We start from the raw sequence: 15,568 nt of genomic DNA on the forward strand, positions 1-15,568 counted from the left end.
GTCCCAAAGGAAGCCAGGTGGGTGGGGGAGGGATCAGAGTGAGAGTTTGCAAAGGAGCTGAGAGGAGGGACAGCTCAAAGGTACAGGTAGAATTGAGAGAAACATCCGGGGTGTATAAGAAGAGAACGGCCCAACCCATAATATTCCCACATGCACAAAGAGGAGGGGGCTGCCAACGTTTGGGATGGGGGAAGGAAACCTTGTTCAGGAGAATAACTAGTACAGTGATGGAAGGGTGATTTGCCCATCTATTCTGGAAGGCAATATGATATCACCCTTTTTTTTTTTTTTTTGGTCACGCCACATGGCTTGTGGGATCTTAGTTCCCCGACCAGGGATTGAACCTGGGACCATGGTGGTGAAATCCCCGAGTCCTAACCACTGGACCACCAGGGAATTCCTGAGAGCATCCATTTTTAAAAATATACAGGGACTTCCCTGGTGGTCCAGTGGTTAAAACTCCACGCTCCCAATGCAGGGGGCACGGGTTCCATCCCTGGTCAAGAAACTAAGATCCCGTTTGCCATAAGGCGTGGCCAAAACAACAACAGTAACAATAATAATAATAATAATATACAATAACATGGAGCGAGCAATCCCATTACGAAGGATTTTCCCAAGAAGCCATCAGGTCAGTATCCAAAGACGTAAGTATGAGGATTTTCTCTGCAGCACTGTCTGTAACAAGGGAAAAACCAGAAATAACCTAAATGTCCTCATTAATGGTAGCGTCAGCTTTGATAGAGCTAAACGATGGAATATTATGCAGCCTTGAAAAGGATGAGAAGGCTGGATATGCACAAATTCAGAAATCTGTGTGAGCTGAATTAAGTTAAAGAAGGGAGAAACAACATGGTCTAGATTATGAAATGAATCCCAGAGGTTCCCTCCAGAAGTTGGGGTTACGGGAGACTTTTTATTTTTTTATTTTTTATTTTTTTGCAGTACGCGGGCCTCTCACTGTTGTGGCCTCTCCCGTTGCGGAGCACAGGCTCCGGACGCACAGGCTCAGTGGCCATGGCTCACGGTCCCAGCTGCTCCACAGCATGTGGGATCTTCCAGGACCGGGGCCCGAACCCGTGTCCCCTGCATCGGCAGGCAGACTCTCAACCACTGTGCCACCAGGGAAGCCCCGGGAGACTTTTTAGATCAACTTATTACTTTCTGTACGTCTGCACGGCTTGGCTCTTTTTACAGTGAGCGCTTACGAAGTTTAGATGAATACTTCCATGTTGAAAACAATCATTACTATTACCATCAGTTACCTCTCAAGATTGTTGAAATTACCCAACAGTACACTCTAGAAAATGTCTGGCACATAGTAGAAACTATCGTGACTGCCGTTACAAAATGACTCGTGCTTTCAGCCCATAAAATTTCTCGGGAGGGAGCAGTGCCATAAGCCTGTCTGTCTCCTGAACTTGGAGATCTTAACTTTGGGGAAAAACTTAGGGGTGTAAACTTAGATTTTCAAAATGATGTCTTTGTTTTCACTAATCTTGAATTGGAATTTAGTATTTCTTTCTGTTTGGGTGTCAGCAACAAGCCACAGTTCAGTTAGCAGCCCTAGCGACTGTCATCAACAGAAACAAAATAGCTTCACATCCCGTTGCAGCTGTATGTGTCTCCAGACACCATTTATGCTCATGATGACTACAAAAATACAGTCGTTTTTGACCTGCCACTAGATCCTGTTACTTAAGACGTTCGTAAAGTGCGCATATGACTATATCACCATTTAGAAAAGATTTTGACAGCTATATTTGAATATAACTGGCTTCCTTGGCAATCAATGCAACTTATTTTACACATTTAATCAGATTAATCTAAGACGTGATCCCTAGGCTTCACCAGACTGCCAGAGAGGCCCCCGGCCTGAAACAGAGTAAGGACGCCTCTCTAGAAGAAATAGGTATCAGGAAATCATGAACTTAGCTGTGATTTTTGCCATGAACCGACTATATTTTAACTTATTCCATTTTTAAAATGAATTCTTTATCTGTTTTGCCTCACTCTGAGTAGTAATATACATGCAATGAGGGGGTTTGGGTACTAGTTACAGTTTCTCTAATGCAATTTAAAGTAAATACCTATTCAAATCAAAAGGTACACCTGGGGCTTCCCTGGTGGCGCAGTGGTTGAGAGTCCGCCTGCCGATGCAGGGGACACGGGTTCGTGCCCCGGTCCGGGAAGATCCCACGTGCCGCGGAGCAGCTAGGCCCGTGAGCCATGGCTGCTGAGCCTGCGTGTCCAGAGCCTGTGCTCCGCAACAGGAGAGGCCACAAGAGTGAGAGGCCGCGTACCGCAAAAAAAAAAAAAAAAAAAAAGGTACACCTGAAATCATCTTGCATATGAAGAGCACTACACCTAGCACATTTTGAAGAATGCTGCATCCGCCCACTTCGCCTCTCCATGACCCTATGAAGTGGGTACTGCTTTAGTCCCCATTTTACAGATTAGAAAACTGAGGCCCAGGCAGATTAAATAACTTGTCCAGGATCACAGAGCTACAAAGAGACACCACCAGATTTCTAACCCAGCTGTCCCCGAATTACTTGTGGCCAATCTCCTACTGACTTCTTTCCATTTTAAAACATAATATGCTTTTGGGGGTGCGGGTGTTTGGGGTCCAAGACTCCTCTCTCACTTCTCCCATCCCTCAGGGGGATGACCATGTCCATCCTGGGCCCCCGCCTTTGTCATCTGAAAGTACGTCAGAGTAACCAGGCGGGGGACAATGGCGTATCTGCCAAGTTTCCATGAGGCTACAGACACCCTCACGACACCCAGGGGTCTCCTAGCCCAGCTTTCCCGCGGCCTGTGTCATCTTAGAACTAAAGATGGCGCCATCCTGAGCAGCGTCACTGCTCAGACTCTCCTTCTCGGGCCAGGAGGCTGAAAGGAATGAAATTAGCTTTACAGTTCTCCCTTGGTTGCTGAAGCTGCGTAATGGAAAGGAAAAAAAAAAAGAAGAAGAAGAAGAGAAAGAAAAATTATAATAATAATAAAACATAAAAGTTGTCAAATCTCATTGGCAATTCTATTTAGGTCTTGCTTAGTTCAAGTACTGGACTGTCAGAGAGCCAACAGGAAGGGGGGAATCTCTTTTCATTTGATATTCTTAATGGAGACCGTTATTTTTTTAATTAAAGAAAATAACTCTTAAAAAATGTTGGCTGAGGGAATTTACAAGAGAATGTATCAATGGACTCCGTGGAATTCTCCCTTCCAGCACTGCCAAATTGCAAAATTACTCCCTGGAAAGGCCAAATTCTGCTTTTGATTACTAACACTCACAGAAGTGGGAAAGGCATATTATCCCAATAACCACTTGTCCCTCTCAGTTTGTTCCTCTCTGAAGAACTTGAAACATCATTCCCACCATCAATCACGCACATCTTTCTTGATGCCTGAAATGCAACATCCCCAAATCCATCTGACAGGTGTCAAGATTGAGGCATGGAAGAGTAGAGTGACTTCTCAATCAGGATGGGGCTACAGAGGCAAAGAGGAGAAAATGGTACCAACAAACAACATTGGCATCTTTTTTTTTTTTTTTTGGCCACAATGCTTTCGGGATCTCAGTTCCCTGACCAGGAATCGAACCCATGCCCTCGGCATTGAAAGCGCCGAGTGCTAACCACTGGACCGCCAGGGAATTCCCGGGATTGTTTTTCCTGGACTCATCAATGGACCAATCAAAGGAACTCAGTGAGTAGCAACACAGCAGAAGCCTCTAACGTCCCTATGACGAGAAGATAAACTATTTTCCTCCACAGTTTGAGAGCATCATTGAAGAACCAAGGATACCAGAGAATTAAAGTGAAAGTTGAAAAGCCCTCGTGCGTCTGGGAAGAGGGCAGCAACTGGGGACTGTTTTTCCACCACCCTCATCCTCGTCTTCCTCTTCAACGTCCATGTTGTTCTCTCTGTGCGTCCTAATGTCCCAGCTACTGGACTGGTTGACTTACATGCTTTCCTTCATTTGATCCTGGCAAGAATCCCATTTCATCACTACGATTAGCTTTACTTTAGAGGTAGAGAAAATGAGGCTCAGAAAGGCTAAGCAACTTGCTCCGGATCACCCAGCTAAGAAGAGGTAAAGCCGAGCTGCGCTCCAGGTCATGGCTATTCCAAAGCTCTTGCCAACTTATACTTGATAATAGGGAATTGCTGCCTTCCCATCACTGCTGGGATGACACAACCATTCTGTTACATAGAGTATCCTCCTCTGTGATGCCAGAGTTAGATATTGGCTACACCAGGCACCATCAACCTTTACCGGTCAAACTGTCAATCAATCCTGCTTTACCAAATGTCAAATCCCTCTGCTCTCCGCCGTCTCCTGCAGACACAGACGCACTCTGCCCAGTCTGGACACCAACCAGGGTCCTGAGTCCCTCAGCTCACTCTGGGTGTCAGGGCTGCAGACCAGCTTCTCCCCAGCTCCGCCTCCCTCCCACATTCTGTTCCACGTGAGCGGATGCCATGAATGACACCATTGTCGCCGGGTCTGGGTTGTAAAACGTTACAAGGGAATATTGAAATCCAAGGCCAAACGGCGACGCAGCCTGCTAACGAACAGCCCCGAGAATGTTTTCCACTGCAGCCGACTGAATTGGCCTTTTCACGGGAGCAGGTGGCAGAGGTTCTGGGGTGCTGGGAGGTTTCTGTTGTTTTCCCCTGGCGATGCTTACCCAGTTTCTGGCAGCCTTTCTCAAACGACTAAAGCAGCGCACTGGGGCGAGGCTGGGGACTGTGAAATCTCTGTTCTCGAAGAGCAAATTCCTCCTCTCGCTAGCACTTCAATCTGCTATTAAACTGAAAAGGGGGGCCCCAAAGTCCCATGAGAGTCTTCCCGGTTTATTAACTTTCTGATACGCTTGGGGAAGCGATTCTGATCTAACGTGTGTGGACACTCAAGGGACAGGAGGCAGCTCACCCCAAGTGGGTTTTTGCTCTGCAAATAACGAATCGCTCCCTCCTCGTCTACAAAGTGCTTCACGACCGCTTTATGACTCGGATCTCACCACACCACTGAGCTGGAGAAAAGCACGGTAGACGCTGCTCCAACTCGCTGGCGAGGCCATGGGGACACAAAGAAGTAAAGGGAATTTCCCACCATTGATTCAACCAGGGTTGTCTGATGTAAGCGACAGCAAGAAAATCAAAGACTGGGACTTCCCTGGCGGTCCAGTGGTTAAGACTCTGAGCTTCCACTGCAGGGGGCACTAAGATCCTGCATGCCACATGCCGCACCAAAAAAAAGAGACTCAAAGACACTGCCCTCTCTAGCCATGAGCACCCACCATTTATGACAACTTTGGTTGGCAACCTCTTAAATCTCATATATATAAGTTCATACCAGGGTGGTCATTTCAAGTTGCAGCTCTGAAGTTAGGTTGTGTGGGTGTACCTTCCTTTGGTACCCAGCCACCAACTTGGCCACTGTGGGGCTGGCTAAATTCTTCCTTTCTCTGAGCCTCAGTCTCTCGTCTGTAAAATGGGAATATCAGATTCACCGCCTCTCAGGATGGGCAAATGATACAACGTTTGGAAAGGCTTAGCATATATTTCAGACACACTGCTCAATGAACACGAGCTTATAAACCACACAATTATGTTTTGAAGCAGAAGTTCTTACCTTGCAAGGGCTTCAACTGATCTATGAATCGCCCCCCCCAACCCCTAATAGCAGATGAGTAGAGCTTGTCAGTTTTTCTAGGGAGAGGTCCATACTTGCATCGGTTACTCTGAAGGGGTCTGAGATTCACAAAAAGGTTTTGAGTAACACTACAGAAGCAGCCCCAGAATCGAGAGAAAAGTGCTGGACCAGTTATGTGGGTGATTCAGGATATCTCCCTCTGCCTCAGTTTCTCCCTTTGCAGATGGGGATAACAAGGCCCCCGTCACAGTTGAGTTGCGAGTCCCAAGGTAAAAGCTGGATGTGAAGCTACAGTCATGAAAGATCAAAGCAAACTGAACCTGTGGCGGGCTCTTAGTAATAGTACATGAGATAGTATTCCCAGGTATCTAGTACTAAGTTGAAGAGCTTAATACTTTACCGATTTTAGTTTTAGTTTAGTTTTGTTTTGTTTTTAATGACTTTGGAGGGAGGATGAGAAGGTAGAGGGATGCCTTCTGAGGCTGGGCCTCGGTACTTCTGGAAGCCAGAGTGCAGAGGGACTGGGACTAACCTGGGACAGGGACCTTTCTGAAACTGCTTCCTGTACTCAAGGGGTTGTGTTAAGGCCTCCTGTGTTCCGAAAGGAAGCACGGGGGCCCCTTGGTCATTTGCAGAATGACCGTCAGTGAAATGATGACCTTAAAGTCACCCCAAAGCAGCCACTTCTGCAGGAATACTAAATGTTCTGTGGACTAATATAAAAGTCTGCCTCTTGCTAACACATGTATATGGAATCTAAGAAAAAAAAAAAAAAGGTCATGAAGAACCTAGGGGTAAGATGGGAATAAAGACACAGACCTACTAGAGCATGGACTTGAGGATATGGGGAAGGGGAAGGGTAAGCTGTGACAAAGTGAGAGAGTGGCATGGACATATATACGCTACCAAGTGTAAAATAGATAGCTAGTGGGAAGCAGCCACATAGCACAGGGAGATCAGCTCGGTGCTTTGTGTCTACCTAGAGGGGTGGGATAGGGAGGGTGGGAGGGAGGGAGACGCAAGAGGGAAGAGATATGGGAACACATGTATATGTATAACGGATTCACTTTGTTATAAAGCAGAAACTAACACACCATTGTAAAGCAATTATACTCCAGTAAAGATGTTAAAAAAAAAAAGTCTGCCTCTCCCCCTTAAAAAAAGACCAACCAACCAAAAAACACCTATGGGGTAATGGGTCTCTAGGAAAACAAATTCCTAATGTGAGAACGTTAACCACTATGATGGGACAGGTGAGAGACAGGGCTTAAGGTGGGGATGGGTAGAGAGAGGGAAATCTCTCCAGAGAAGTGAGTTTCAAACGTGGCTGCACCCTGCAGTCACCTGGGGAATGTTGTTTTAAATACTGATGTCATTGCTCTGCGGTGCAGCCTGGACATTGGGAGTTCTAAAAAGCTACCCAGGAGGAAAAAGCCTTAAGCAAAAGGGTAAACACTGTATGATTCCTTTTATATAAAATTCGATCACAGACAAACCTAACCTACAGTTTAAAAAAATCAGAATATCAACTGTTTCTGGTGGGAGAGTGGAGGAGGAATTAACAGGGGAAGGGCCTGAGGAAACTTTCTGGGGTGAAGGAATGTTCTATATCATGATACGGGCTTGGGTTTCACAGGTATGGCTATTTGTCAGGATGTGAATGGCGCACTTAGTTGTGCATTTCGCAGTATGTAAATTTTACCTGAAATAGACAATCACAAACAAAAACTGAATCCTAGTTAATGGTATGCACGCTGAAGTACACAAGGGTGGAAGGTACTCAGGTCTGCAACTGAGTTTGAAATGCATCCAAAAAACAAATAATATGGATGGATGGATGGATGGATTGGTGAATGGATAGATTGGTGGAAGAATAAATGTACATATGAATTGATAAATGGATAGATTGGTAGGTGTATGGATGGATAGACAAATGGACAGATTGGTGGATGGATGTGTGATAGAGCAAACGTATAGCAAAATGCTAATTGCAGACCCTAATCAGTGGGCATATGGGTGGTCACCGTACAATTCTTCCATGTTTTCTATATGTCTTACGTGTTTCATAATGAAACACTGGGACGCACTCCAGGAACTCCTAATAGTCAGCCAAAGTTGACCACCAAGTAGAGAAAAGGGTTCTTTTTTATAAAACAGCCCAGCACAAGAGCTCTATTTCCAGAAAATAAGATCACACATTACCTGCATGTCTTTGCTCATTCTGTAGGGCCAAAACAAATTACCCAGGTGTGACCAGGGGACCCTTCCACAGATAACTTGTTACAGGGCAGTTTCGGACCCCTTCCCTAGAGCCACTGATTCGGAACCTCTGAGGTGAGACCCAGAGATCTGCATGTTTCACGAGCCTCCCCACCCCCAGCTAATGCGACGTCTGCCAAAAGTTTGAGAAACACGGCTTCAGTGTGGTTTGCCCTTAGACACTATCCCTGAAGAGCAGGTTCGCTGGGGCAGGAGCTGGGGAGGACAGGGGTGGGTACAGTGTTGCAGACGAATGGGAAACCTTAAACGATGGTGGACATGATGGACAACCAGGACTCAGGATGGGACCCCTTGGGACAAACCTCCATTCACAGGTTAGGCTGGCTTGGCCTCCCAAACATAACCCCCCTCTTGTTTTACATAACTTCACAATTTCCTGAGAGAAGCCACGTGCCTAGCCAAAAGTACAGCAAGAAGTGGGGATTTAACGCCATCTCCAGGACGCTGTCTTGGAAATCACGCCTCATTAATTGGACTTCCCCATCACCTTTAACCACAAGCATGAGGATACAAGAGCGCTGAGCCTTTCATTTGAAAAAGGCCGTCTGAGGTTAGGGAGCTGAACATTCATTTGAAATCAGGAAGGAAGGGCTGGAAAAGGAGGGACGGCTCCAGTAGAAGGATTTTAACTTTTGAAGGGTCCCGGACCCCATGAATCCCTTGAAATTCTTTGACATTTTTTTCTATTTATATATTTTGAGTTTTTCAGCGTTCCTTGCTAATCGGATTTTCCAACGGGATCTTAGATTCTGATTAAGAAGCCCCGCCCTAAAGGTAGGAGAGGAGGAGGTGACATGCAGTGCAGAGGTGGGGGACAGTGGTGGATTTCCCACGACGGTGGAGAGACGTCGACGGCCTGGGGCTGACAAAACCAACCTATTGGCTCTACCTGGGACATCCTGGGCTCTAAGCTTTTCTATCCGCTCTCTGGTTGAGGGGCTCAAAATCCAGGCCAGCCGAACAGAGACTCCAAGTACCGCAGCTCTGGAGATGACTTCCTGCCAAGGTATCGGCAGTCCAGTAAAAACCTGAGGAAGTAGAGGCAACCGCAATTCTCCCATGAAGAGCTCTGAAGCCACCACTGCTGCACTCTGCTAGTCTCCCAATAATACCCAGTAAATGCTGTGTATGCTGCAGAGACCAGGCGCTGCTCACGGCCACTCTGTGGGCATTAAAGCAGGAAGTGCCCAAGGAAGCACTTTGCTGCTGCTTGTTCAGATTCTGGGGCTTGTCATTCCAAAAAGACCAGTGGTGGCCTGGCAGGGCGGAGGGGGCATTCTCTCCATCCGAAAGAAACAAAGCTCACGGCCAGGCCTCTGCACCTTAACTGGCAGTCAACCTGGCCTCTGGTTTCACGAGGGGAAGGACCCCATCTCAGCATCTAACATGACCCAGGGTCACTCCAGGCCAGGGACCGTGCCAGGCACTCCTGGGCACACTGGGGCAGTGTTAAAACATGTGCGCACACTCCTTGACCCTCCTTCTATCGAGAGGAAGGATCCCTGCCCTTCCTCCTGGAATCTGGGCCCATCTCATTGAGTCCCGTTCAACCAACAGAACGCAGCAGAAAAGACACTACAGCTTCCCAAGGTCTGGTGAGCAAAGACGCTGTGGTTCTCCAGGGGCAGCCTGACACCACGGAGGGAGCCTAACTCCCCTGAGAGCACCATGCCGGACAGGTCACACGCACACACTCCAGTGGACAACCCAGGTGGGCTCCCAGCCGAAAGGCAGAGTCAATTGCTGGTCGTGGGGTGTGTCATCTGGGACGTCCAGCCTTGTCTGGCCTTCAGATACCTGCCGTCCCCACCAACACCGGACAGCAAGCAACAACCGCCCAGAGGCATCCTTCCCAAATTCCCGACCCACAAATCCTGAACTAAACCCAAGTGTTTCCCTGGGACTTCCTGCTTCACCTCATGCACAGGGACAGCGAGCGATGCCTGGTCTTTCCGCCATAAGTAGCACTGAGGGAGCATTCCTGAGGGCTAGCAGGTTGCAAGCGGATGAAATCTGGAGCGCTGTGATGGCCTCTGAGCTCCCCATGGAAGGACCGAGGCTGCCTGTACCTCCTCCCCTTGAGTGGGCTGCGGAGGCGTCGGAAGCTAAGTGCTACAGCTCTGGCTGTCCCGGATTTAGTCTCACACACACACAGCGGACGGCACAGCTCAGAGCGCAAGGCTTCGCAGCCGGTCCATGTGAAATTTAGCAGTAATTCGTTTCGTAGCAATAGTAATTAGGACACCCGCATTACCTCGTCTCATCCTTGCAACAGCTGTGGAGGTAGGTTCTATAATTATCTCCCATTTTACAGATGAGGAGATAGAAGCCCCATGGAGTAGGGGAGCCCCGGGGCTAATCAGCATGGTAGCCTGGACCCCAGCTCCAGAGCCTGCTTTTCCATCAGTGGACCCTGCCCCTCGATGCACGGATTCACCTTTGCATCCCCTGGACCTGGCATAGAGTAAGCCCTGAACGAATGTGTGTTAGCTGAAGAAGCAAGCAACAGATCAAAAACTGAATAAAAGAGTATCTGGGCCACAGTTTCCCCTTCCGCAAAAGGAAGAAGGTTGGACCAGATGACACCTCCCGGGATCCCTTCTACCTCTAGAACCCCACGCTTCTAAGGAACAGTGCTCCCTGTCATAGTGCCACGCCAGCCGGCTTCCAGAGATCTTCAGAGTCTGACGCCTCCTCCAGAGCCCAAGACAGGTAGATCCCTGTGCATTCCTTCCCTGATCCAACGCAGAAAACCCTTCCTCCCAACAGTTTCAAATCCCATTGCTAGGGCAATGCCTGGACCCCATCCTCTCCATAAAGGTGCCCTCCCCAACCCCAGGGCCCTGGCCTCGGCCCCATAGGCCAAGGAAGTTCCTGTTCACCTTTGACAGTGAAGCTCCCACACTTTCTCATTAAGGTGAGCATTTATTTAGGTGCAACTCCCAGATGTCTGCGATGTGCATATCACCTTGACAACGTCCACCAGCTGTCCTGCCATTTAGTTAACATTTTCCTTAAATAATCAGCCTTAACTCTCCTTCCTTCCTCCCTCCCTCCCTCCCTTCCTCTTTCCTTTCCTTCTTCCCTTCCTTCCTTAGAACTTAGTCTCGGGGACTTCGCTGGCGGTCCAGTGGTTAAGACTCTGCGCTTAGTGGGCGCAGGTTCAATCCCTGATCGGGCAACTAAGATCCTACATGCCTCACGGCGTAGCCAAAAAAAACCCAACTTAGTCGCATTCTAAACAATACTGTCTATGAAATCAGCCTGATGCAACTGTGTGTCTGTGGGCACCTTCTAAAATCATCTCATCTCTCACCAGGGGAGGGGGCACTGCAATTTGGGAAATATTGTTTTTTAGGGCTAAGAAGTTTGTAAGCCGCAGACTAACCTTTCAAAATAACCTTGGCATGTATTTTAATCAGCCGGCTAGAGGCAGGATTTGTGGAATGATTTTATTCTCTTCTTTGTGCTTTCCCTTCGCGCCCCCATTTTCAGAATAAGCAGTTACTACTTCTGTAACTAGAAACCGCACCTCAATGTTGGAAAACTAAGACACCCTCTGCGTGTTCCAAACACAGACTGCTGGGTGAAGAGAGAGGAGAGGGCGGTGAGTGCCCAGACATTGGCCAAGCTAATCCCAATGTTATTTATGTGGGATCACTGCGAGTGAAGGCTCAACCCTCCTTAACCCCACCCTTCTCCCTTCGTCCGATTGTTGGAATTAGAGGAAATTTCATTCCTCCCGCTTTGCTCCCTGAGCCAGCTGTCACCGGGTGTGTGGGGGACAGGAAACAGGATTACAAGATCAACAGTGAGCCTGCCGTTCCAGCCAGGCTGTTATCACAGCCGTCTCCGGAGAGCCATCTTCCCCACTTGTCACTACCTACTGCGAGCTGGGAGTTGGGACCACAGCCCAGAATAAATTCTGAACAAGGGTAAAACTGGGAGTCATGAGGAGTTTTCCCCAGCTTGGATCATTTTTTGGAGCGTGGTCTAGGAACCAAGCACTCTTCAGGCATTTTCTCACATAATTCTCGCAAGAACCCCAGAAAGGGGAAGCTATATTTATTTATGCCCATTTTACAGATGAGGATACTGAGGCTCCGTGGGGTGAAACTGCTTGCCTGAGGTCACATGCCGATAAACGCAGAGCAAGGATTGAACCCAGGTTTGTCTGACTCCAAAGCCTATTGGAACCTCTCTGCTCCCTCTCCTCCCCAGGGGCCATCTCTAGAGAACTGGGCACATGACGCTGTCCACTCCCTGTTCCCCAGCACAACTCCTAATGCGGCCACAAAGACACACGTGGCTCGGAGGCTGAGAGTTTCGATCCAACACGTCAATCACTGACTTCTGAGGACCAACCGCCTTGCCTTCCTTCCATCTCCAAGGGCCTACCCGGAAAGGACCCCTCAGCCAATCTGCAGTAACTAGGGGACGGTTAGGGCAGCCCGTTCAGACCAAAGTATAGTCATCTGCCTAAATATCTAACCAGCCGTGTTGTTCAGAGCTGTAACAGAGAGTCCCCAGGATCGCTGACATGTGAGCTCTCAAACACCTGTCCCTCCCCACCTGCCTTTCCTCTGATGTCCATCATCTGCCCAATCAGCTTCCAGAGCACAGGGGCCCCGGCCTGACAAAGGAAAGCAGCGAGGGCTCTTGGGAACAGACACACCCTGACTACGCAGTCTGTGGCCAGGGGAAGCTTCTTGGAGGAAGAAATAGCTACAGGGAGGTTTTAGTGATGGGCAGGAGATGGAAAAGGAGGAGAGAAAGACAGAGCCAGACCAACTGTGGTGTTCAAAGGGCCAAAAATAATGGAAAGAAGACAGACTTGGAGCAGCTCCTTCAGCATGATTGAAAGGGAGAGGGGACGCTGGTGAGGAACAAATCTAGGGGGCGTGGCAAGGCTGGATGGGAAGGGCGTGGTCAACCACACCAAGGAGTCTGGACCTGACGCTGAGAGCAATAGGAGGCCTGGGAGTGTTCTAGGCTGTGCAGGAAGCGTGTCTGATTTGCGTGGTACAAAGATGTCTCTGGCAGCTGCCTGGAGCACGTCCCCCGGGAGGGGAACAGAGCTGACGTCAGGTCTAAAGAGGTTAGGAGGCTGCAGCAGGCGAGGTCGGTGGTGGCTGGAATAGGCAGCCTGGATGGAGAAAGGAGGCGACTTGAGAGATATGATAAGAAGGTAGCATCAACAGGACCTGGTGACTGGGTAAGATTGAGGGGGCGATTCGAGCACCTTAAACCCATGATCCCACCTGCTCTTGACCTTGTGGAAAGGAAGGAAGAAGTGGGGGAGGGAAGAAGGTATTCAGTTGCAGGCTGGAACCAGTCCCTACCTGCACAGCCTGGACCCCTACCTGCAGGAGGACCAAGATGAGACTGTCCATCAACGGCAAAGCTGCTGTGATGACAGATGACCATGAGGATAGGATGGGGGTTTAGACGCCATAGAAATAAAAACTTGGCATCCTGAGCCTACGGCTGAAAATAGTTTGGCCTCTTTCACCTTTACGTGGTATTTGTTGTCAACTCTTCCAACGGCCATAGATTAAACCCAACTCCAGTTCTCAAATGTAGACACATAAAGCCAAAAATGTTTCTAAATAATCATTTAAGAACTTGGTTATTTTCGCCACAAAAAGCGTCTTACAAATCCACAATTGTGAAGGAACCCAGTTATGAATGCAGGAATTCATATGAGTGTGGTGTACATGCCCCATCTGAGGATAATGGCATATTTATTTTTTAAAAGCATGCAAAACTAGGTCTGGTAAGCCCGCTATCTGAAAACAATTTCCACGGCATTCATTTCTAAACCCAATGTTCAAACCACAAAGCTGCGGCCTTTCTCTCTTTCTCTTTCTTAGGTCTCTTGTCCTCCTTTGAATGGCTACATCTGTCAATTTGCCCAACTCTCCCTTTTTGTGTCTTCCAGAAGGGATGAGGAAAAGCTTCCTAAATGACCTCATTTTATTTTGAAATACTAAACCCACCAAAAAGAGAGGAAGAAAACTTTCTTGGTCAAAGGGATCAAGATGTATTTCTAATTCTCTTGCCATATGGTAAGTTATTTTGGAACTCTACCAAGAGGTAGAGAGAATATTTAACAAAATTGGCAACGCTTGTACAATCCTTTCAAATCAGACCAAATTCCCATTCTCCACAGCCCCTTCTATTCATCATATCAGCGACCGTGACCACAGGATATGTAAAAACACCGAGCAATTTTTATCACCAGCTTCCAATCCCCCATGCCTGGGACACCACGTGGTGTCAACTTTGTCTGTATATCACCCCCAGGAACTCAAGCCATTAACTTCCCTTTCATTTATCAAGAGCTGTTGCCTAAAAGAACATCATTCATCGGCTGTGACTTACGGGAAGAAAGAGAGAGCGGACTTCACTTGAGGGAGAGAGACAACAGAGAAAGAGGACAAGATTGTAGCTTGTGTTCCCGAGGCAGATGGAGACCATCACATTCCCTCCGACATGCTCTCCCCTAAAGCTACGCACTCCACGTTGCCTGATAGAGGAAACCACCTTTCTGGAGGGTTACCAGAAAGTGGGATTGAAGAGGCTCTTTCTCCTTTTTCTGGATGGCAAAGAGGACCCCATTTCTCTGTGCCTGCACTTCTGGTGTTGCCGGCTCACCTGTGTTATTAGTGGGGGTGGGGAGTGCAGAGGCGGGGAGCAGAGGACACCATTTTCTTACCTTTGCATTCTCGACATTCTATGCAGCTCCATGTCATCGCTGCCCCGGAATCCTTTGGCAAAGGGATTATTTTCAATCTTTAACTGGGTGATCTGAAGGAAGGGGAGAGAGAGAGAGAGAGAGAGAGAGTTCCGTTTTCACTTGACTGTTATAAGACTACCTCGGGACCCGGCTAATAATAAGTGTCATGGAAACGCAACCTTCTGGCAACCCAAAGAAGCAAGTGAAGCCCGTCACATCAACAGGACCCATCACTTCATTCGAAAGGAGGAAAATGTCCTAGATCAGATTGTATTGAAAAGGGGAAGAAAACCTGGTTTCAGTTTGCCCATTAATTGAAGTCCTACTCTGCATCATTCCGGCTGGAGTGGCTTTTTTTTTTTTTCTAAATCGTAGCATTTTGTGTTTCAAACACAATCTTGGCCTCAACACTTGGTACACCCCCTGCTCCCTGGAAAATTGTACCACGTTGACACGGTGTCAACTTCCTGCAGCGTGGCAATCTCCATTGGGAAGGTCTTGATGATTGCTCTCAAAATCCTCCTATGCCTCATTTCACGTTCATTTCATAGTTTCACAGATACAGTTTGCTAGCTCAGGTGGAAAATGGTGTCTAATTAAATAAAGACCAACATATAAAATTATAACGTATATGATAGCTACCAAACAGCTTCAAAACTCTTTAATTGTCTAGGTAGGGGGACTTCCCCAGCGGTCCAGTGGTTAAGTCTCCGCGCTTCCACTGCAGGGGGCAGTGGGGTTCGATCCCCGGTCGGGGAACTAAGATCCTGCATGTCGCACGGTAAGCGCAAAAAAAAAAAACATTGCTTAGGTAAGGAAGAGAGAGCCCTCTTCTTGGAAATTTTTGTTGCACTATACAAAACTTAGTGATAGAACAGGGTCTT

General features: G+C 47.9%; 1 protein-coding gene across 1 annotated transcript in view; it reads right to left on the reverse strand.

The window, feature by feature from the left end:
- Positions 1-15,568, reverse strand: part of TBX5 (T-box transcription factor 5) — a 44,171-nt gene that overhangs the window by 11,078 nt on the left and 17,525 nt on the right. Inside the window, exon 7 of the mRNA XM_030860938.3 lies at positions 14,664-14,755. Coding sequence (XP_030716798.1) covers positions 14,664-14,755 — 92 coding nt within the window. The remainder of the gene's footprint in view (positions 1-14,663; positions 14,756-15,568) is intronic.

The sequence above is a fragment of the Globicephala melas genome, chromosome 13, assembly GCF_963455315.2.
Source record: "Globicephala melas chromosome 13, mGloMel1.2, whole genome shotgun sequence".
In the NCBI taxonomy this organism is placed as follows: domain Eukaryota; kingdom Metazoa; phylum Chordata; class Mammalia; order Artiodactyla; family Delphinidae; genus Globicephala; species Globicephala melas.